Genomic DNA, 23356 nt, shown 5'->3' with positions numbered 1-23356 from the left:
TAAAAAGGAATTTTGATAGAAAATTCCTCCTTAGTATGAAATTCTATGCCATAGGCTCTAGCAGTTATTATTAAACAGAACACGAATAATGTTATGTGTATAATCCAGTAAGGAAAATAAAGAAAGTTATGTAACGAGGACGGGAATATTCTTGTCTTGATAATATTGGCATTACCTTTTAAATACGTTTGGAGAGTAACAATTTATAGGTAAAGAAAACTGTCATATATTAATGACAGACAAAACCGTTACAAAAATTGATGGTGGTAGCAAATCTTTATAATAATTAGGGCTTCTAATATCCAAGATGGTAGCAAATCGTTATAATAATTAGGGCTTTTAATATCCAAGAGGGACCATCGAGACGGGACGAACGGGTGGGTCACGGCGGACGCAGAGGAGAGACGTCGAGGGCGGACGCGTTGGCGTAGAATTTATGAGCTACTGTAGTCTGTAGTGGTGCAACGTCGGCGGCAATGCATCGTGCATTAGGGCCAAATATTCGAACACAGGAAGAAGATCCTATGTAAGTAAGAGTTCAATCGGGGCCCACGTAATTACTCGGCTTCATCGAAATTGGTCCGGTCATCTTGGAAGTTGTCATAGAACGGGCCCCACTTTCTCAAGCGGTACGTGCTCCTTTATTTCAGCTTGGTAATTAGGTAGGAGAGTCAAAAGCTGTCGGATCATCTGCGGTGTGGTGACTTTATTAGATCAAGTAGATTAATTTTTCCAAGGTTCATAGGATTCACCTCGAGTTCAAGTCTATTTGATAATCATTCTATTTATGAGAATAATTTTTACTAAAAAATAGTTATTAATATATATATTGGACAAGTTTCTACGTATTCGAAGCGTTTGGTAATTATATAAAGTATTTACTCTTGAAATAAAAATACGTTTGGTATGATTTTCAAATTTTTTATGACTTTAAATTTTTTTTATTTTTTAATACTATTATTACATTTTTCTTGTTTTTCTTTTCTTTTCTTTTTCCCTCCTCCTCTTCTTTTTCTACCTCTGGACGATTGCCGGCCAAACAAGAGCCCTCTACCTTGTTGGCCTCTGGGCAATCATAGGCCAAACGAGCGCCCCCTACCTCGTTGGTCTTGGGGGAGCTTAGCCCCGCTGCGTCGCGGCCTCGCCATCACTGGCTAGAGGAAGAATAAAGAAAAACAAAAAAAAAAAACAAAAAATTGCTTGATTCTTGAGTAGTTCTTAAGAATAAAAAAGTAATTTTTTTTTTTTTCAGAAAAAAAGCCAACAAAACCCCAAAATTTTGTCCTTATAATATATTTATCCTCTGCTTTCTGCTTCACTTCAAGGCGGATTGGATTGGGGATTGGGTGTGATTGGGGATTTCTTTGATGCCCACTGCCATGAATAAGAATAAATTGTCCAGGTCACAGTAGCAGGTTGCCCCCTCCCTCAGGTCGTTTGGCGGCGTTTCTCACCAATGAAATGCCTTCTTCATGAAGTTGGAGTTGTCGGCGGCGACTCCTTATCCACCCACGCCCCCGGCGCCCGGCGGGCTCGGAAGAACCTGGTCCCCGATTTCAGACACGATAATAGCCGGATGCCCAATAACCCGCCTGGGAATCGCGGCCACTGCCACGCCCATCATGAGATTCTGACCCTTCCTGATGATTAGCTTCGATAGTGATCGCGGAGTCGTGAGGGCGGCCATGAACCCTGACGTGGATGAGTTCAGTGGTCCTCCGCGACTTCGCCGCTCAAATGGGAGAGCCTTTTTTGCGCATCTGGCCAAACAATCGAACAGAAGATCCTATAAAAGGTTCAATCATAGCCCCACGTAAATACTCGGCATATGGGTCCACATAATTACTCGGCTCCATCGAAATCGGGCCGTTCATCTTGGGAGTTGTCATAGAACCTTGGGCCCCACTTTCTGCAAGCGGCACGTGCTCCTTTATTTCGGTCTGGATTATTCGGTAGGAGAGTCAAAAGCTGTCCGGATCATTTATAATGCAGAGCGAGTTTATTAGATCAAGAGAATTTAATTTTCCGAAGTTCATGAGATTCTCGTCGAGTTCCACTAAAAATCACAAATTCTTATACAAACTCTAAATTCCTCTACTTAACCCAGATATACTTTTTTTATTTTATTTTATATATATTGTGAATTAGTTATAATTGGATTATAGAGTGGACTGATATAAATTAAAATTTGATATTGAAAAAAGGCTCACGTTTGCTATATATTGAAAGGCTCATGCTATCTTCACTTCTGAAATGGATATAATACTCAATTTATTGATTCGACAAAAATAAATTCCTCAACCAATGTATAACACTCAATTTTATACTAATGACATTCCCTCCACAATTGGAAAGTGAAGTACCTAAATTTTTTCAGCTGATCATAATTTGTGATCTTGATGGTTCATCTCATGTGATATTTTTACGTTTAACAATGTAAGAAATAACATTTTCCCCATGAATCATCTAAGTCAATGCACACGAAGAGAGAAGATATGAAGTCCAAAAAATAATGATTAGCTAACTTGGTTGCGGACCCTTCTACTTTTGACTTTGCTAATGAACCCTTACTAGTTAGTCAAAATCGGTCTTTCACTGTCCTCCCTCTCCCTCTCTCTCTATCCCCAGCAAAACCAGCGTGCCCATTGGTGTGAAATGAGGCACCACCGGTGAAGTGAAGACGGCGGTGATGGTGACAGTGGCAGTGAAAGGCAATGTAGATGGCTTTGGTGGAGGATGAGAGGCCACTCGGACTGTCCACACGTAACCTTTAAAATGGAATTAGAAACCAGATAGGTAGACGGTGGAGCGAATTTGAAAAGGAATCTTGATAAAAAGAATTCCTCTTCAAAATATGAAATTCTATATGATAAGCTCTAGTAGTTATCCTTTCAGTATATAATAGATATTCTTCCACATTCCGTATTCCATATTAGAAGGAACACGGACAATATTATGTGTATAACCCAATAAAAAAGGAGGAAGAAAATTTATGTAATTAGAATAGGAACATTCTTGTTTCTGATAATATCAGCATCGTTTTCTAAAAACGTTTTGAGTATAGATAAAAGAAAAACGTTATATAGCCGTTATAAAATAATAAATAATTTATAAAAATAATTAAAAATGTTATAAAATCGTTAGAAAGCTATTTATATATTAATAGGAGATGGAAATCATTCTAAAAATTGATGACGGTTGAAAATCGTTACAATAATGCCATGGCTTTTAGTATTTCAAAATTATCGGGTATTGAACGAAGAGGATCGTCTAGGCGGGACCGTCAGGCAGGTCACGGCGGACGCAGGGGCGTTGAGGGCGGACACGTTGGTGTAGAATTTATGAGAGCTACCGTAGTAGTGTTGCGTCGGCGGCATGCATCATGCATGGGGGCCAAACAATCGAACACGGGACCCTATGCCCGGGGTCAATGATAGCCCACCTAATCACTTGGTATATAGGCCCACATAATTAGTGGGCTCCATCGAAATCAGTCCGTTCATCCTGGGGAGTTGTCATAGGAGCAGGACCCACTTTCTCCAAGGAACGTGTTTCTTTATCGGCTTGGATGTTTAGGTAGGAGAGTCAAAAGCTGTCCAGATCATTTGCCGGCCAGACCAACCTGTTGCCCTCCTCAGGACCCTTCAGTGGGGTTTTACCAGCCTAATATGCTAGGAAGACAGTGACCTCCCTCAGACGGGATCCAGTTAGTAACCTATGGCCAGAAGAAGCCCAGTGGGGTCTTTATCTCGTGTTTTCTCCCCTCACTTCCCTGTAAATGGATTGTGGGGGAGACACCCTGGATGACAATTTTAGGATGGAGCAGTTTAAGGATCTGCTTGGGTCCAACTTGGATGTTTAGGTAGGGAGGAAGTCAAAAGCTGTCAGATCATTTGCAGTGTAGAGTGGGTTTATTAGAACAAGTGAATTTAATTTTTCTGAAGCTCATGAGATTCGTGTCGAGTTAAATAAAAATCACAAATTCTTATACAAACTCTAGGAATGACAAACTCTAAATTCACTTTGCTTGACCTAGATAGTTTTTTTTTTTTTTTTTTAATATTATGAATTAGTTTATAATTGGATTATAGAGTGGACTAATATAAATTAAAATTTGATATTGAAAAAAGGTCATGTTTGCTCTATATTGAAAGACTCATGCTATCTTCACTTCTGAAATAGATATAACACTCAATTTATTGTGTCAGCGAAAATTAAAAAGAAAAAGGCATTCCTCAATAGATACTTAACACTCAATTTATACTAGGGAAAAGCTACGAAAAATCCACTGAGCTTTGCCCAAAGTGACATTTTCTTTAAACTTTTTGTATTGAAAAACCCAAACTTTCCAAGCCTTGACACATTTACCCCATCAAGGGCATTTTTGTCTTTTTATTCTGTTTTCCTTTTTCCTTTTTTTCTTCTTCTTCCCTCATGGCCATGTGGAGCGGCGAGGCCGGCGTCCAAGCGACCTCGCCCGGTGTTGGGCGAGCGGGGACACCCTCGCCCAGGAAGGCAAAGCGGCGGTCCTCGCCGGCGTCGGCGAGGCAGCCCTCCCAGAATCTGCGAGCGAGGACACCCTCGCCGCGCGGCGAAGGCGGCCATCGCCGGTGTCGAGCGAGGGCGGCCCTCGCAGGGCGGGCTGGCGGCCTCGCCGCGACGGGCGAGGCGGCCCTCGCCGGATGCAGCGAGACGAGACACCCTCGCCCAGCGAGGCCAAGCGGCCCTCGCGCGGCGGCGAGGGCGGCCAGCCCTTGCCAGACCCAGCGGCGAGGGACACCCTCGCCGCCTTGAGCCCGGGCCGTCCTCGCCCGGCTGCGCGGGCGGCCCTCGCGCGTCGGGCGAGACCGGCTCCCGAGATCTAGCGAGGCACCTCGCCGCGCGAGCGAGGCGGCCTCGCCGGCCCAGCGAGGCCGCCCAAGCCGTGGCGGGTGACCCTCGTCCGACGCGGCGGCGGCCCTCGCCGGACGCCTGCTTCCCCTTGCCAGGCCAGGCGGCGGAGGAAAGAAGAAGGAAAAAAATTTAAAAGTAAAAAAATTTTTAAAAAATTTTAAAAAAATGAAAAGACCAAATGCCCTCTAATTTTGGGGTAAATGTGTCACATAACGAAAGTTCGGGATTTTTCGTGTCACAAAAAAGTTTGGGGTAAATGTGTCACGATTGGCAAAATTTAGGATATTTCACGTCACAAAAAAGTTTGGGGTAAATGTGTCGGCTTTGGGCGAAGTTCGGGGTTTTAGAAAGCTTTTACTTTATACTAATGACATTCCCTCCACATTGGAAGGTAAAGTACCTGAATTTTCCAGCTGATCATAATTTGTGTTCTCGATTGTTCATCGTGATAATTGTTTTAGTACATCAAAAAGTTTAATGGTATAAGTAACACATCTCCCATGAATCATCTAAGTCGATACACGTGAAGAAGATATGAAGTCCCAAAAATAATAATTAGTTAACTTGGTTGCCGGGCCCTTCTACTCTGGACTTTACTAATATTGCGCAACTCACATATCGTTTAAACTCAACTCCTCTTCTCTCTCTCTCTCTCTCTCTCTCTCTCTCTCTCTATTTGGCTCATAAAATCCAGATATTGGCATGTAGGATTATGTATATAGTTTTCTCATAAATTTAAATACTTTACTTTTCATCGTGGAGGGAATGTCATTAATATAAATTAAAAGTAATTAGTCGACGAATAGGCTCGGTTAATAATTTGAACAAGGCTCGTTTTCACAACATGAGAGTGAAACCCGCATTATAGAGAAAAATCAGAAAAGTACAAACTGTATGACACATCTAATTTTAGATGTCAACATGAATTGACTTGAATTAAAACATATTTCACCATAATTAATTCAATTATTTGGTATGTACAATCACAGTCAAGATGTTACATGTGAAGACGGATCGACATTAATTATGCACAAACACGTCATAACACACCTAACACGGGGATAAGTACACTAATTGTGCCATAAGTTATGTGTGCGGCGCTCACTTTGGTGCCAAAAGTTTCCGTCGGATCACTTAAAGTGCCAAATTGGAGGAAAAACAGCTCACTTTGGTGCCAGCGTGAAAAAGATTCCGGCCTTGGCGAAAGATTCCAGCAAAATGATTTTTTAAAAAATAAAATCGATAAGCCTTTAAATGACGTCGTTTTCGGTCCACCTTAAGAAAAACGACGTCGTTTCAGTCTCCTTAAAGAAAACGACGTCGTTTTGCCGTCCTACGTGGATGGCTTCATGGAAACGACACTATTTAGCTGCACGGGAAGAAATTAGGGTTTCGCCAGGGTTGAAGTTGTGGCCGTCGTCGGGGTTGGGGTCGGAGTCGGGGTCGAAGTTGCGGCCCAGTGGCCATCATCGAGTCGAGGTCGGGGTGAAGCTACGGCCGTCGAGTCGCCATCGTCGGGTCGGTCGGGGTTTGAGCTGCGGCCGTCGAGTGGCCATGGTCGCGGTCGGGGTCGAGTCGGGGTTGGGCTACGGCCAGCCCGAGTGGCCATTGTCGGGGGTCGGGGTTGGGGTTGAGGTCGGAGCCGCTGCCGTTGAGTGGCCATCGTCGGGGTTGGGGTCGAGTCGGGGTCGAAGCGAGTGCCGCAGCGCAGGGACCGTTGAGGGCGACGACGACGGTTGGAGATTAGGGTTTTGAATTGGGGGAGACACCAAACCGGCGTCGTTTTGGTATTTGAATCTTGACTCAACTCCAGCGAGCCACGTCGGCGTCAAAAATTAATAAAAAAAGGCCATGTCGGATTTCCGGCCAATTTCGTCGGAGTTGGCACCAAAGTGAGCGTTTTCAAATTTTTGGCACTTAAGTGATCAGACGGAAACTTTTGACCAAAGTAAGCGCCGTACACAACTTATAGCACCATTAGTGTACTTATCCCTAACACGGATCATTGGCAATCGGGATTCGCCCGTCAGCCACCGCTTCCAACATGGAAGGGAGGTGAGTTGTCACATACCAGCGAGGATGGGGTGGGGACGCGTGAGTTTCAAGTGGGCTTCGACTCCCACGCCTGCAAGAGAGTAGGCAAAAGTACGAGTGAGTGTAAAGTAGAAATAGAGTAGGGTGACTAAAAAAAAAAAAGAACACGAATCGCTTTGGCCCCTGCGGCAGGCTACCCTCCTCCTCCTCTCTCTTTGTTTGGCCTTTTGTTTTCCTCTACCTAACAAATTTGCAACTTGTACCTTGTTTGATAATTGTCCATGGCCATCAACATGCCACCAGAACAAACAAAGGCAAACGTCAATAATATTAGGCTGTTAGAGTTTGTGAAATCTGAATTGCATCTTTCTTAGAAATGATTGGACGATAGTCCTTAATTTACCATGAGAATAGCACTTTCTTCTAAACCATAAAAAACCATATGATAATGATCTGTTCAGATGCAATTTAGCTTATGCCAGCATTCGTCAAATTTCAAAACAACACTAGATGGAATTGGCCAGTCGGGAAGGTAGCTGCCGTTGAGGCGTGCCGGCCCTGCCAAATCTTTATTGCTTTTATACGATATGAAGGAGAGCTCATTCTCCACTGCATTAGACTTCACTCACAGGTCAAACAGCACCGCGCCCGTCCAACGCAAAAGTAGAGTTCACAGCCGCCGCCATGGACAACAAGAGAAGCTTCACGTAGCGATTTTCCCATGGCTCGCTTTCGGCCACATCTTGCCCTATCTCGAGGTCGCCACCTTCTTAGCTGAAAAGGGCCATCGTGTCTCCTTCATCTCCACCCCAAAAAACCTCCGGAAGCTCCCCACTGACCTCCCTCCCTCACTGACCCTCGTCGAGCTCCCCTTGCCTCGCGTTGATGGCCTCCCGGACTTGGCCGAGTCGACTGCCGAGCTGCCGATCAAAAGGTCCCATACCTTAAGAAGGCCTACGACATGCTCGAGCCAGCCATCACAGGTTCCTTCAACGGTCGGGCGTGGACTGGATAATCCATGACTTCGCCGCGCATTGGTTGCCGCGAGTGGTAAGCCAAATCGGCATCAACTCGGCATTCTTTAACATAACCAGCGCTACTTCTCCCGCTTTCCTCGGACCGCCTTCCCTCTTGATCGAGGCCCGGTCCCAAGGCCAGGACTTGACCGTCGTTCCCAAGTGGATCGATTACCCGTCCAAGGTCAGGTTCAAGCTCTACGAGATGCTCAAAACCATGATGGCATGGACCCGGGAGTGTCGGATTTTCAGAGGATCGGCGAGTCGATTCGCGGTTCAAGTTCGTGGCCGTGAGGAGCTGCCCCGAGTTTGAGGCCGATCCACTGAGGCTGCTCGAGAAGCTTTACGGAAAACCCGTGGTCCCCGTGGGCTTATTGCCACCCGCCGCAAACGCAGCAGCGAAGACGAAAAGATGGGTCGAGCTGAAAAGATGGCTTGACGATAAGAAAGAGAAGTCGGTCTTCTACATCGGCCTCGGCACCGAGGTCAACATTAGCCCGGAGATGATAGTGGAGCTGGCCGGAGGGATCGAGAAGTCGGGTTTGCCCTTCGTTTGGGTGGTGGGTCAGAGGCCCGGCCCGGAGAACATACCTCCTGGGTTCGAAAGTCAGGTCGCCGGCCGGGGTTATATGTGGATGGGTTGGGCTCCTCAGGCCGAAATCCTGGCCCACCCGGCAATCGGAGGAATCTTGAGCCACTGCGGCTGGAGCTCCGCCATCGAGTCGCTCGGGCAAGGCCGGCCGCTGATTCTATTCTCTGGAGCGAATTCCGACCAAGGCTTGATGGGCAGGCTGTTCGAAGAGAGAGGGGTCGGGTTCGAGGTGCCGAGGGACGAGGCCGATGGGTCGTTCACTAGCGACTCGCTGGCCCAGACGATTCGGCGGGTCATGGTGGAGCCGGACGGAGAGCAAGTGAGGGCAAACGCATGGGCCATGAGGGAGATATTCGGCAATTACGAGTTGCAAAACAAGTATCTGGAGAAGCTCGCTCAGGTCATGTTAGCTTAGTCGGGAGCATATGGGATGGGGCCACGTTCGTTCCTCGTGTACGAGAAAGATAATATTATGGTTTAAAATTAAATAAAGGGCTTGTACGATAAGCTCCTTTCTAGTTGTTAATCATGTACTGCAGGGACATGGTAGTTTGCCATCGAAGCAGATATTTCACCTTGGTTATCCGTTCACGCATTTACTCTATAAAGTTTATGTATTTACCTACTATTGATCATATCTGCATGATTAATTTTAAGACTTAATTGCACATTTTAAAAGTTTCATCACTCAATTTTATTTCTGTGACAAATTTTAGGGTTTCATTCCTATCATCACTTGCTAACAAAAAAATAATAAAGCCTAAAAATAAGAAATTCAATTGTTCGCGCTCTTAGCAATTAGCATATTCCGAACCAATTACTATGCGTAGACTTGGGGATGAGTAAAACTAAAACTCTGTCATTCTTTCTTGCCAAGATGATAAGGGATTGATGAAAAATAAAATGCAGAGGTTCCTCAAACATACCCGGGCAGTGAATGGGACGGTCAAGTTTGCTGTCCGTTTTGGGTGGTAGGGCGGACGGCTTGCGCCGGCATAATCCCTTCCGGGTCCGAACGTTTGGGTGTCAAGTTGAGGCTTCGTCTGGGTGGGCTGGGCCCCTCAGCTCGACACCCTCGCCCACTTGTCGCGATCGGTGGGTTCTTGGCGCATCATGTGGAGCTCAGTCGTAGAGGCACTCGAACAGGCCAGGCAGTAGGCACTGATCTTGTTTAGTTGGGGGGAGGGGGAGAGCTCCGAACAATGGCCAACGGCGAGACCAATGGATGAGATGCGAGTTGAATAAAAGGTGTCAAGGGATGACTGAGACGAGCCATTCACAAATGTAAGATGAAAGTCGGCAGAGGACGACTTATCTATTTCAATGCGCAGTGAACAATTTACCCGCCTATCGTTGGTGCGGATGAATTACGAACAAAAAAATATTTCATGTTGGTTTGAATGTAATTACGAGGAAAACATCCGATTTTTACAGCGTAAATGCCAATTGTTCTCGTAAAGGAGAAATGTAACGCATTCTTTTTCTTTGATGGAAATGGGACAATAAAATGAGAAGAATTTCTAAGTGTACGTTCTGTCAACCTCTCAACGGTTGTTTTCAAGAGTATTTTATATGACTCCTCATACTCTTTTAAATGGTGTCTTTTCATCGTAACATATTAAGACGAAACAGTACGTTTTTATCGCATCCTATCATGGATGTACTAATTAAATACAACAACAAATGACTCGGTAGCCAAGGACGAGCGCACAGGCCATGAGGGGATATTTGGTGATGTGGAGTCGCAATTTGAGTATTTAATTGAGTTTGCTCGGGCGATTGAAAAGGGCAGAGCCTTGAGCCGATGAACTCGTAGTCTTAGAATGGGCCAAACTCGTTTGAGGCACCAACCTCGATTATTACTATGTCCATCAAAATCGATTTGATTATATCAATATATTAACACAACACGCCCTAAATCAACCCTTTAATTAAGTGATTCCTATTTAATATCCAGTAATGATCTATCCTAACAAGACTTAAGTCATCGACATTTCCATTAAAACTAAAACCTTTGCTTTCTTCTTTTGCATATAAGAAACATTGCTCGGGCATGAGCGATGGTTCGTCGGACCAGAAAGCAGAGTTAGTTGTGAGTCGAGCATGAGCGAAGTTTTTAGAGAGAGAGAGAGAGAGAGGCAGGTTGGGCATGGGGTTACAGAGATGGAAAGCTCAGGCTGGATCAACTCTCGGGCACCATGGATTGACCCGACTCCATCAACCCTTGACTTGTTCTTAAGGCAATATCACATTATAGGGTTAACACCACAAAGAAAAACCCACATGTACTCACTGTCCGTAACACAAATACCTCAATTTTTTTTTTTTTTTGTTTTACTAAAACCACTAAACTTGCCCACCGTGACACATATATCTCGAATTTTTTTTGTGTCGTTACGAAACCTAAATTTATACTAGTATGATAAGAATATCTTGGATGTAATTGAAATAAATGGTACATATATCACGCATGCATAAATTTGAGTTTTTGTGATATTTCTGTCATAGTATAAGATTAGGGCTTTCGGTGACATAAAAAAAAATTGGGATATTTTTGCTGCATAATTTTAGTTTGATGAATCTAGCTGTTATTTCGATCATTACGGCAGACAAGTTGATGAATTTTGGGCCAAACTTTGCAATGAAGCTTTTATTGTTTTTGGCGCAAGCGTTGCTTGGAAGATAAATAGTAAAATACCAAGAGGTAACTCGATCTCTAGACTAGGCATTCTCGAAGTATTATTCTAAAGAAATGTGGGAGAGTGGGTTCATTACACCGCTATGAACCCAACCGTGAGTTTTTTTTCCTAGCAAATGTCACGTAGGCTCACTTGATTAGATCAAGTCAATTGTGTTATGCGACAAATTACAGTATTTTCTTTGTCTAGGAAGTGTTGCATAGGCTCACTGCATTAGATCAAGCCGATTGCACTATGCGACAAGTTACATAATTTGATAAATATTTTCCTAAAAAATAAAAGATCATTATTATTGAGCAGAAATATTAGTCAGTTGAAAATGTTTGTATCGTCATAATTGTTCATGCCTAAATATTTTCTACGATGATGGAGATATTTCTCGTTAATCCATCTTCTTCAACGATGCGAATATTGTTTTTAAGGTAGGAAAATATTACAATTCATGCACTATCGATGATTTGTATAAACTCGATAAAAATGATATTGTAGAAACCCTACTCGAAATTATCTCCTTCATGAAATTCACCAAAGGCATAGATGCGAGAGTGATGTTAATATCTAAATTTTAGCAATCCAACTATTCATTTATCGCATAAAAATTAGGAATTAATTTTTAACTACTAAACAAAAATATGAGAATTAAGTTGCATAGCATATATTTTTAAGAGCATTTATTTTTTATTATTCTATTTGCATTGGGCGGGATGTATGAGCTTTAATAAATGGTTTTGAGTTTTAATTTGACAAGTTGGACTAAGTTCACAGAGAAAAGGAATTGGCCCAAGCCTATTATTCTTCGATGGTCAAAAATTGACTTACGAGAAGTGATGAGTTAGAGCTTGTCTGTTAACTATCCAAATAGTACCTGATTCTGATTTTTTGTTCTCGGAAGCAGTTTGGGAACAAAATCGCATTTGGTAAAATTTTTGTTCCTGGGAACAAATTTCTATTTTTTTGTTCTCGGAAATAGATTTGGAACATAATCAAGAATAATAATAAAAAATTGATTCTTATTCCGAGAACAAATCTAAGAATCAAGACCATATTTCTCTACTTCATAAAAGTAAGGTATTTCTCCCGATACTTTACAAACCAATTAGTTGTGACTCATATATAAGAATCTTTTGTATGTTAAATACTTGAATCTTAAGTCACAAGAGCCGAGCTAGGTTTAGGTTGACTAATCCATTAGCTAAACTCTTAGATGGATTCAACTTCCTTTGGGGAGGTCGTGACAAGTGCAAATGAACCAAAAAAAGGAAATTGGCAAAAATGATTCATTAATTTTGGCCTGCTATTTAATGTCGTTTGTAAACATTAAATTTGTTCAAGATTGTATATTACAAAAGTTCACGACCACGTTAAACAAATTGTCACTGGTTGCCCCAAGTTGCGAGCCGAGTGTGAACTCGGCATTCTTTAGTGCATTCAGTGTTACTACTCTCGCTTTCCACGAACCACCTTTCGTCTTGATCAATGGCCCGAGCTGAAGGCTTGAGGACTTGACCGCCATTCCCGAGTGGATAGATTACCTGTCCAAGGTCAGATTCAGGCTCCACGAGATAGTAACTCACCAGGATTGCATGGACACCGGAGTTTCTAATTTTCAGCGGGCTGCCGAGTAGATTCGGGGTTCCAAGTTCGTGGCCGTGAGGAGCTGGGGCGAGATCGATGCTGATCCGCTGAGGTTACTTCAGAAGCTTTATGGAAAACCTGTGGTCCCTGTGGGCTTATTGCCACCCCGCCGCAAATGCGGCAGCGGAGACAAGAGATGGGTCGAGCCGAAAAGATGGCTTGACGATAAGAAAGAAAGTCAGTCTTCTATGTCGGGCTTCGCATCAAGGTTAACATCAGTCGGGAGATGATGCCGAAGCTCGCGGCAGGGATCGAAGTTGGGGTTGCTGTTTGTTTGGGTGGTGGGTCGGAGGCCAGGCCAGGAGATTATACCTTCCGGATTCGAAAGTTGGGTCTTGGGCCGAGGTTATTTGTGGATGGGTTGGGCTCCTCAGGCCGAAATTCTTGCTCACGCGGCAATTGGAGGGTTCTTGACCCATTGTGGTTGGAGCTCCGCCATTGAGGCGCTCGGGCGAGGCCGGCCACTGATTCTGTTTTCCATAGTGAATTCTGACCAGGGGGTTGATGGCAAGGCTGCTTGAACAGAGAGGGGTTTGAGGTGCCAAGGGACGAGCTTGACAAGTTGTTCTCGAGTGGCTCAGAGTGAGTTTGGTAACGTTTCTCTTTTGGGGAACAATTTTTTTCAGAAATACTTTTTTTCATTTCTACTCCTGGGAATAGTTCTAAGCATTTGAACACGTTTAGTAATTACATAAAATTTTTGCTACTGTCGCGACCCGATCTCGCCGCCCCCTTGAAATGATATCCAAGGATGAGAAAGGTCGGGTTTAGGGGTACTTGATCTCGAGATCACGAGCTCTCCCAAGCTCGTACCCAGCGTGACAGTAGGTTGTCGCGATCCATACCCACATAAGCGACACACCTAAAAAGGGAGTCGAATGTGGATATCGAATTTAAGGTACTTTTACCATGGTAGCCCTCTCGATAGTACGCTCCACCCATTAGGATGGCATCACTTCATCCTTTGGGCTACCCCCACATCGAGTATGCTAAACCATAGTGAGTTTCATCGAAACTCATTGCCCAGCGTGACAACGGATTTATTTATATGATCTAGGTATTTAACAACCTAAAAAAAATATACGGGAGTCGCCATTAGCCTCAACTTTGGGGGTAGGCTAGAAACCCAATCGAGGGTCGGGAGTGTTCCCTCGATTCCTGCAAACAGAGATATCTGCGGTCCGGGGACTTGGTTACGCTAATATTGCTATTAGCGCCCTTTCGAGTACCTAAACGGTATGTTGTGCTTTTCCTAACATGTCCATGCGTTTCTTTTTATATTTTCAGGATCATCAATTTCTATACTAAGTGATCATGCGTGGTTGATCATTTTCATGCTATTCTATTTCTAAAAAATAAAAAGGAAAACAACCAATGAAATTGAAATTGCAAAACGTTAAGTAAGCAATCAAAAAGGAAAAACAGTAAATCTATCGGGCAATCCTAAAAAATATAAAAAGAGAAAACAAACGAGAAAAGAAAGGAAACCCGCAACTCGTCGGGCTTTATACAATGCATAAAACCCGAGACATGTGTCGGGAAAACAAAAGTACAAGACAATGGTCGGAATGGACATCGACCTCCACCACCTTCATGCCTTCTCCATCCTCAAGGTCCTAATCTAAACCTAATCTAAGAAATTTATGACTAGGTGCATACAAATGAAAGAAACAATCATCACGTATCGAAACAATCAAAAGCAAGACATTCTTTTATGTTCACAAAGAGTGACTAAAGTCACAAAGTCTTCTAGATCAAATTCTAAGTGGTATCCCAAGATTCATCATTATTATATGTCACATCTAAATTCTTCATCATAGAAACTAGACACTCAACATAGGCTCAATAAAAACGCAATCGTCAGCTATTTCATCCTAAAATTTCTATGGCAGGTGAATCAGCATATGAGGAACAAATTTCATGAAGAAACATCCTAAAATTCTAGACACGTGAATTTATAACATCCTGGAAGAGATCAAAGTCAATTGAAAGTAGAATAGAGCAGCAAGGCAAACATACAACCCCTTTTTTTAGTTTTTTATGTGAAGGACAACTTTCATGGGACCTAATCCCAAACTCCTCACACAAAAATTTGTATTAAATTCACAAGTATTCGAGGTTATAGAAACAAAGCATGCTTTCTAGACCAAGACAAATTCCAAATTTCAATATCAGCAAATTTACGCATGAACAGCAAACATCAATTACACGTGATCTCCATTTAACCCACTAAAAGCACACATGATTGCATTCTAGTAAACTTTATACGGGAAATGCGGTAAGACACCAGCATTGCAACTTTAATGGGACATCGGAACGTAGGTAAACATAATGCAATGGGAATTAACTATTTATGACTGAGCCAAAAATCACAAAGCACAGCATGTAGATTGAAGATAAGGAGAGAAAATAAGCATAGGAAATCAGCCAAAATGGATCACTAAAACCACACATTTTCATCATAAACCTAAGCTTATGCTCTTTCTCATAAACCAGATCTATCAAGAGAGCGGAAGTAGTTGAATGATGACCCATGTATTTAAAGTGAGCGTCTATATAGATGAGAAAAATTCAGGACCTTTCTGGACTAAGGCGTTAAAAGCTTAGGTAACATCAAGATATGGCACCAGCATTGACATATAAAAAGAGGTAAAAACAGCAATCTACCTTTCTTATATCTACAAAAGTGGGAGTTAAGCTAGCCACCTTTCTTACATTTCTGAACAAGGCCAAACAGGAAAATCAAATGCAGGCACCTTTCTTACATTTCTGAACAAGGCCAATCAGGAAAATCAAATGCAGGGATACATCTATCGGTCCTATGGAACTTGAAAATGACCACCGAATGAAGTGAACAAGCAAGATGACATGCTTCCTGTTTCAAGACATTTAAATTTCTTTATTGCTGTGGCTAAAGATATATCCCTACCCATCTAAATTCTAATATCCAATCATACCGAAGGTAACAACTAGAAAACAAAATTTTGATTCAATACATCATCAAATTTGAAAGAAATATGTTGGAGATAAAACTCATAATCCCAACAATGTTCCTCCACAGGTCAGCATCTGATATAGGTAAACTCGTAACTATTACAACTACAAAAATGCTAAGAACAATCAAGAGCAATTCCAACATCATCATATTTTCTATTTATCTGCATATACCACACAGAGAACTATTTAAGAGAGGGAGTGCGTCAATTCGTGCATGAGACAGAGCAATTAAGAGGGAGAGAGATAGAAAAAAAACCTGATCAAGCTAGGGACAGAAATCCGTTGTCACTGATCAATTTTGGAGCTGTGCCGAGACTTCCTACTCAGCGCGAACCTGAACCCTGATATCTCGAGCTCCGGAAGGGTGTGATCCGCGACGAACGCGTCGGATTGATAAGCGAGTGAGCGTCCGAAAGAGGGATAGAGGGGTCAGAATCCAACACCCAAACGGATGCCAACAGAAATCGAAAACCCTAACAAATCGTGGAGGATGGAAAAAGAGCTCACCGCTCGAGCAAAAAATCCAGCGAGAAGAAATCGGTCAAGAGTCGCTGTAGTTACTGCTAATACGCTTCAGATCTGAACCTCCTCCGATCAAGTTTTCAGAGAGCAAGCGTCGCCGGTCTTCAATTTCAGATCCTTGCTAACGCGAGAAAGAAAAACCTTAGCCTTCGACTTGAACTCAACGGAGAAGTATTGGAGACGGATGCGGAAACTCCCTCCGATGGACCGCGAGCGAAGTCGAGACTTGGGATCCGAGATCTGAGTCCTAGCGGCCGCGTCTTTGAAATGAGCTTCGAGCGCTCAGTCGGCCGAGAGAGACGAGGTCCGCGAGAGGAAGATCGCCAGTCCACGAGCTCAAGAGATGGTATGAAGATGATCCGAGGAGAAACGCAAGAAAGATGCCGCCATTGACGTCGTGGGAGGGCTAGGGTTCCGCTGCAACTGCCTCGAACTCCATTGATGACCCCGCAAAAAAAGATACGAACGCCCAGAGAGAGAGAGAGAGAGCTCGTGTAAGGAGAGAGAGAAACCGTGTGAGGAGAGAGAAAGTCTGTGCGAAGTCCCCTCTCACCGTCCGCGATTCCCCCCTTTTATGCTCCTCTTTTCTTTTTCTTTTTCTTTTTTTGTTGTTTTCTTTTATTCTAACTTTTCTTTTGCTTTTCATTTCATTTCATTTTTTTGTTTTTGTTTTCATTTTCACTTTCATTTCATTTTTTTTTATGCTTTCCTTCATCCATTTTTTTCTTTTGGGCTCTTTGTTCTTTTTGTCTCTTCTTCTTTTTTTTTTTTATTTCTAATTTTTTTTGTCTTTTCATTTCATTTAACTTTTTCGCGAATTGAATGTTTAAAACGTCGACAAAATTTCGGGTGTCAACAGCTACCAAAGAAATGCGTTTGGTACGATCCCATATATTTTTGTAACTTAAAATTTCTTTTTAATTCATTAATAATTTATTGCAATTTTCATTTTCTTCTCTCCTTGTGCAGTCGTTGGTTGGTGGCCAGAGCGGACAAGGCTGGCAAGGTCATCACAAGCATCACGTGACTGGGCAAGCGACCTCGCTTGGCCAAGGTGGGTCGAGCCTTGCCTAGCCACCGCAAGGTCGACATCACCTTCACAGTGTCGATAAGCTCGGGGTGACCTCGCCGGAGGCCCAGCAAGCTCTAGCAAAGTCATTGGGCCTCGTTTGGCTCGCTAGAGCCTTGTCTGGCTAGTTGCCGGTTGACACCGAGGCCAACGACCGGCTTGGGGAAGAAGAGAGAAAGAGAAAAGGAAAAAAAAAAAAAAGAAACAAAGAAGAAAAGAAAAGGGAAAAACATAAGCTTGATTTTTGTATTTTGATTATTATTTTGGAATTGCTCTCATAAATAATAAGCAATTTTCTTTTGCTTCTTGTTTTTACTTCGAATTTGTTCGCGGGAGCCAATTTGTTCGAGAATAAAAACTTATCAAACGCATTTCTATTCTATTTATACTCTTTGGAACAAAAAAAACGCAAACACTTATTCTCGAGAGCGTTACCAAACGTAGTCTCAATGGCTGAGATGATTAGGCGGGTCATGGTGGAGCCAGAGGGAGAGGAGGTGAGGGCAAAGGCATGGGCCACAAGGGAGACACTTGACAATTTCGAGCTGCTAAACAAGTATTTGGAGAAGCTCCCTCAGGTCATGTTAGTTTAGTTGGGAGCATGTGGGATGGGCCAAGTTTGTTCCCCGGGTACGGGACAAGATAAGATAATTGTGTGGCTTGAAATTAAACTAATGACTTCATACAAGAAGCAGATATTCAGTATGGTTATCCGTTTATATGTGCACCCTATAAAGTTTTATGTATTTCCTTCCAGTTGGTTAGTGCTACAAAATTATATGACAAATCGAGGAATAGCCCTTTGCACAGGCCAAAATACTAATTTTTAGTAAAAGTTAGAGAAATGATTAAATAATAGTTTTTAAGTTACTTTGAGAATAATAGTTTATTTTAAATCACAAAAAATCAAATAACAAATAATTATAAATTATTGTGGAGCCTACTTCTTCAAAAATCCGAGCTCATAACCAATTGTTATTGTTACGATAACTCAAAAATTATTATGTTAGCATAACTCTAAAAACTAAAAGACAAAAAGTAAGAAGTCTCTTCTACCATAACTTGCTACCGATAAAATAGTGAAGTCCTGAAAGCAAGAAATTCAATGTTAGTGTTACCGACTCCCTCGCACTCTTAGCATATTATGGATCAATTACTATGCATAGACCTGGGATGAGTAAAGATGAAAGGAATTGGCTAATATAACTTAGTTTTGTGCTATCTTGAGAATAAAATTATTTATTATTGGATTTTTGTGATTCGGAATAAACTATTATTTTCACAATAAATTAAAAACTGTTACCCAATCACTTCTCAAGCTAAAACTTGATTGTTCTTTCTTGCCAAAATGATTGGAAGTCCGGTTATCGAGTCAAGGCTTTGTCTAGGTGGGTTGGGCTCCTCAGCTCAACATCCCAGCCCACTAGTCGATCGTCGGGTTCTTGGCGCGTCGTCGTGTTGGAGCTTGGTTGTAGAGGCACTCGCGGAGGGCTAGGCGCCAATCTTGTTCACCAGGGGAGCTCGGACCATCGGCTGATGGTGAGACTAATGGATGAGATGCGAGTCGAACAAGAGGTGCTAACGGATGACCGAGAGGGGGCCATTCAATAGCGACCTAGTAGCCTACACGATAAGGCAGGTCAGTGGAGCCAGAGGGAGAGGAGCTGAGGACGAGGGCATGGGTTGTGGGGGAGATATGTGGCGACATGAAGTTGCAACTTGAGAATTTGGATGGGTTCCCTCGGGTACTTGAAAGGGGCAGAGCCCTCAGTCGTTGAACTTGTGATCCTAGAATGGGGCCAAACTCATTTAAGACGCCATCCTCAATTATTTTTGCCATTAAGGGGCAACAGCGGCTCCATCACTTAGAGAAGGGCCGTGCATGACGCCGTGCATGACAAAAACGAACTATTCTAATAATACATTAAAGAATAGGATTCAAGTACCAATTAGAATCGTACGCAGAAAACATTGCGTGAAATAAATTTGACCTCCACCCATTATTCGAGTTTGCGTGTATAAAAATCCACGGAGATTCGATGACAATTATACTAACTCAATTCCCTCACATATTGATAATGTATTTCCGAAACATAAGGCTTGGCTTAGACCTTGTTATGCCCTTAACTACCTTCCAATGAGGCGGTTTCTAAATGGATATTTGTTCCTAAAAAGGCATAAATGTGAAAAACGTAAGAGTAGAATAACTGTGCTCGAGAGGGAAAAGCCTTAAAAATTGTGGGATAATGTGATAAATAACAAGCCGCACTTTCCGGGGCAGCTCATCGATTTTGGTGCAAGCGTTGCTTTGAAAATAAATATCAAGAGACCGACTCAAGTATCTAAAGACCGGGGCATTCTCGAACTACTTAGTACAGCAATCAATATTCCTAGGGAGGTGAGTCCTTATTTTTAAGACATCAAAAGTTAAATGAACCCTTTCTTTGGGCCGCTTAGCAAATTAACAAGACTTGGCTCTACTCGTTTTACGTAAAATATATCATTTTTAGAAATTATCTTTTGAAAAGGTTTTTTTTTTTTCAGAAAAATGATTATATTTTTTTATATTTGATTGAAACTTGAAAATGAATTAAAAAATATTTTTCGCTATTCGATATGAAAATTTTGATTTAATTTTCCTCCGTGCATTCTTTTAGATAATTTTTTTTACTTCTTAAAATATTCAAAATTTTACTTTTTAACTTATTTATTTTTCTTTACCTCCTCCTTCTTCTTTTGTCAATCACCAACCATGATGATGCTCAACGATAAGCCAAAGTGGAGCTCGAGCACTCGGAGCTTGCCAAAGGCTTACACTCGCCAATCTGGCAAGCGGCCAACTCGAGTTAAACGATGGTTGGTTGTCAGCTATTGTTGTGTTTGGCAACTAGTCAAAATAAAAGGAGAAAAAAAAAGAAAAAGAACTAAAAATTAGAATTTTCTGAAAAGAAAAAAGGAAAGAAAAAGGGGTTAGTAAAGGTGTGAGATAAGAGAAAATGAGCATGAAAAATATTTTCTGCTTGAAAATGCTTTCCTCTTGAAAAGCTAAAAACATTTTTCCTATCTTAGAGATTTTTTTTCTATTGATAGAAAATATTTTTTCCAACCAGTTCATTTTTGTGAAACCAATATCGAAAAATTAAAAAAAAAAAAAACATTTTTTTAGAAGTAGTTTTCGGCTAAGTGAACGGGGCCTAAGATTTTTGCTTTCTTCTTTTGCGTATAACAAACATTCGTTCGGATGTCACAATGCCATTCACGTGAAAATTCGCACGTGCGCAAGGAAGGAGACTAATCTCACTCTCTCCCGGTACGTGCGCCTAGTAGAGGCACGTGCGCGCTCCACCGATAGCCGGTTTCTCTTTTAAAGTCTCTCTCCACTTCGTCTTCCTTCCACACACTGCCATGGAAAACAAAGAGAAGCTCCACGTTGCGATGTTCCCATGGCTCGCTTACGGCCACCTCATGCCCTTCCTCGAGGTCGCCACCTTCTTAGCTCGAAAGGGTCATCGCGTCTCCTTCATCTCCACCCCGAAAAACCTCCAAAAGCTCCCCGCGAACCTCCCTCCCTCGATAACCCTCGTCGAGCTTCCCTTGCCTCGCGTCCATGGCCTCCCCGACTCTGCCGAGTCGACCTCCGAGCTGCTGCATAACATGGTCCCTTACCTTAAGAAGGCATACGACATGCTCGAGCCAGCTGTTGCCGAGTTCCTTGCGAACTCAGACGTCGACTGGGTGATCCAAGACTTCATGTCTTTCTGGTTACCCCAAAAGGCGAGACGACTGGGTGCTAAATCGGCGTTCTTCAGCATATTTAGTGCTACCACCCTCGTCTTCTGCGGCCCGCCATCCCTTTTGATCGACAGTCGGGCCCGAGCCAAGGCGGCAGAGGACTTGACGGTCGTTCCCCCGTGGGTTACTTACCCCACTAAAGTCGCGTTTAGGCTTCACGAGGTGATTAACGAAGAGGATATGGTGGACTCTGACGCTAACATGTCCGTTTTACAAAGGGTTGGCAGGTTGATACAGGGTTGTGAAATCGTGGCCACAAGAACCTGTAGTGAGTTCGAGGCCGAGCCATTGAGTCTACTTAAGAAGCTTTACGGAAGAGCCGTGGTTCCGATGGGGCTTTTGCCGCCCCAGAATAAAAGCCGGCACGAAGGAGACGGGAGGTGGAGTGAGCTAAAGCAATGGTTGGATGACAGGGAAGAGAAGTCGGTGTTCTACATCGCCCTCGGCACTGAGGTGGCTTTGAGTCAAGAGTTAATGCACCAGTTGGCATGTGGAATTGAAAAGTCAGGTTTGCCCTTCGTCTGGGTGGTAGGCCGAAAGGCCGGCCCCGGCAGTATCCCCTCCGGTTTCGAAAGCCGGGTGTTGGGTCGAGGCTTCGTCTGGGTGGGTTGGGCTCCTCAGCTGGACATCCTGGCCCACCCGTCGGTCGGCGGGTTCTTGACGCATTGTGGGTGGAGCTCAGTCATAGAGGCCCTCGGGCAGGGTCGGGCGCTAATCGTGTTTTCCGGGGGGAGCTCGGACCAAGGACTTGTGGCAAGGCTGATGGACGAGAGGCGGGTCGGGTCAGAGGTACCAAGAAATGACCGAGACGGGTCGTTCATGGGCGACTCAGTAGCCAAGACGATAAGACGGGTCATGGTGGAGCCGGAGGGAGAGGAGGTGAGGGCAAACGCATGGGCCATGAGGGAGATATTCGGCAATGTGGAGCTGCAGCACAAGTATCTAGAGGAGTTCGCTCAAGTGCTTGAAGAGTGCAGAGCCACAAGTTGATGAGATGATTACGTCGACCTAGAATTTTCTGTATCAGTGTGCTTTTTTTGTCCTGGTTGCGATTGTACATCACTAAGTAGTAAATGCTGGGTCCATCTAAGTTCCTGCTTTATTCGGGCAGCGCATGCCCTTCCGTTTTCACACTGAACACCTCCCGACTCTCAACGACCATCCTAATTCGGGTGTAAATATAGCAGCTGTCCCGATCATGATGGCAGACGAGTTGATGAATTTGGGCCACAATTTGCAGTGAAGCTTTTATTGTTTTTGGTGCAATTTGATATCTAGACCGGGCATTCTTGAACTATTATTCTACTAAAATGTAGCAGAGTGAGTTCATTGCACCGCTATGAACCTAACCATTTGTTTGTCTTTTTTTTTTTTTTTACATTGCTAGCAAATGTGGAGTAGGCTCGCTCAATTAGATTAAACCTATTGTCTTACGCGACAAGTTACATGATTTGAGGAACATTTCCTTAAAAGAAAGACAATTTCTACTGCGCAAAAAAATTAGTTAATAAAAAATATTTGCATCTATACTTGAAGATTTTTTATTAACAAAGAAGATATTTTTCGCTAACCCACTTTCTTAAACGATGCAAAGATTGTTTTTAAGTTAAAAAAAATATTTTCTCAATCATCGATGCTTCATGAATCAAATTTCAGAGATGCATGTTGAGCCCCGCAAGTAAAACACATCAGGTTCTATACAATTTTTACACTATCAATAATTTGAATGAATTACGAATAATGGATATTATAGAAATCCTACTTGACATTTATCAAAAGCATTGATGCAAGAGTGCATACGTCGTAAAAGGGAAAATGTAAAAAAAATGATTAAAGAATTTTGACTCAATGTTTAATATTATCCTTAAAATTTAAATTTGTTCAAGATTTAGCATTTATCAAAAGTTCAAGTCCCATTGAATAAATTACACATTAAATTTATATTTAAAAAATTATATCGATTAAATTAAACAAAAAAACATTGTATTTTGAATCAAAACTCAATAATTATTTATGTAATTTTATCGAAATTTATGAGGTTTTTTTTTTTTTTTGGGGGGTTGGGTGGGTTTGGCACACCTGGTAGGCGGCGAGGAACTGAACTCTC

The 23356-nt window shown here is 42.7% G+C and overlaps 2 protein-coding genes across 2 annotated transcripts; both read left to right on the top strand.

Annotated features, from left to right (window-relative positions):
- The first annotated feature begins 7514 nt into the window (after positions 1-7514).
- Positions 7515-9070, top strand: LOC120291627 (UDP-glycosyltransferase 91C1-like). Its single transcript, XM_039309288.1, has 3 exons — positions 7515-7910; positions 8022-8127; positions 8196-9070. The coding sequence occupies exons 1-3, from the start codon at positions 7515-7517 to the stop codon at positions 8948-8950; spliced, it is 1257 nt and encodes a 418-aa protein (XP_039165222.1). The 3' UTR covers positions 8951-9070.
- Positions 9071-20862: 11792 nt separating this feature from the next.
- On the top strand, positions 20863-22239 carry LOC120291626 (UDP-glycosyltransferase 91C1-like). The gene has a single exon (XM_039309287.1). It carries the CDS (start codon positions 20863-20865, stop codon positions 22237-22239), a length of 1377 nt encoding a protein of 458 aa, XP_039165221.1.
- Positions 22240-23356: the final 1117 nt, after the last annotated feature.

The sequence above is a fragment of the Eucalyptus grandis genome, chromosome 3 (assembly GCF_016545825.1).
Source record: "Eucalyptus grandis isolate ANBG69807.140 chromosome 3, ASM1654582v1, whole genome shotgun sequence".
Taxonomy (NCBI): Eukaryota; Viridiplantae; Streptophyta; class Magnoliopsida; order Myrtales; family Myrtaceae; genus Eucalyptus; species Eucalyptus grandis.
The sequence above is the reverse complement of the archived record's forward strand: the minus strand, read 5'-3'. Positions and strand labels throughout refer to the sequence as shown.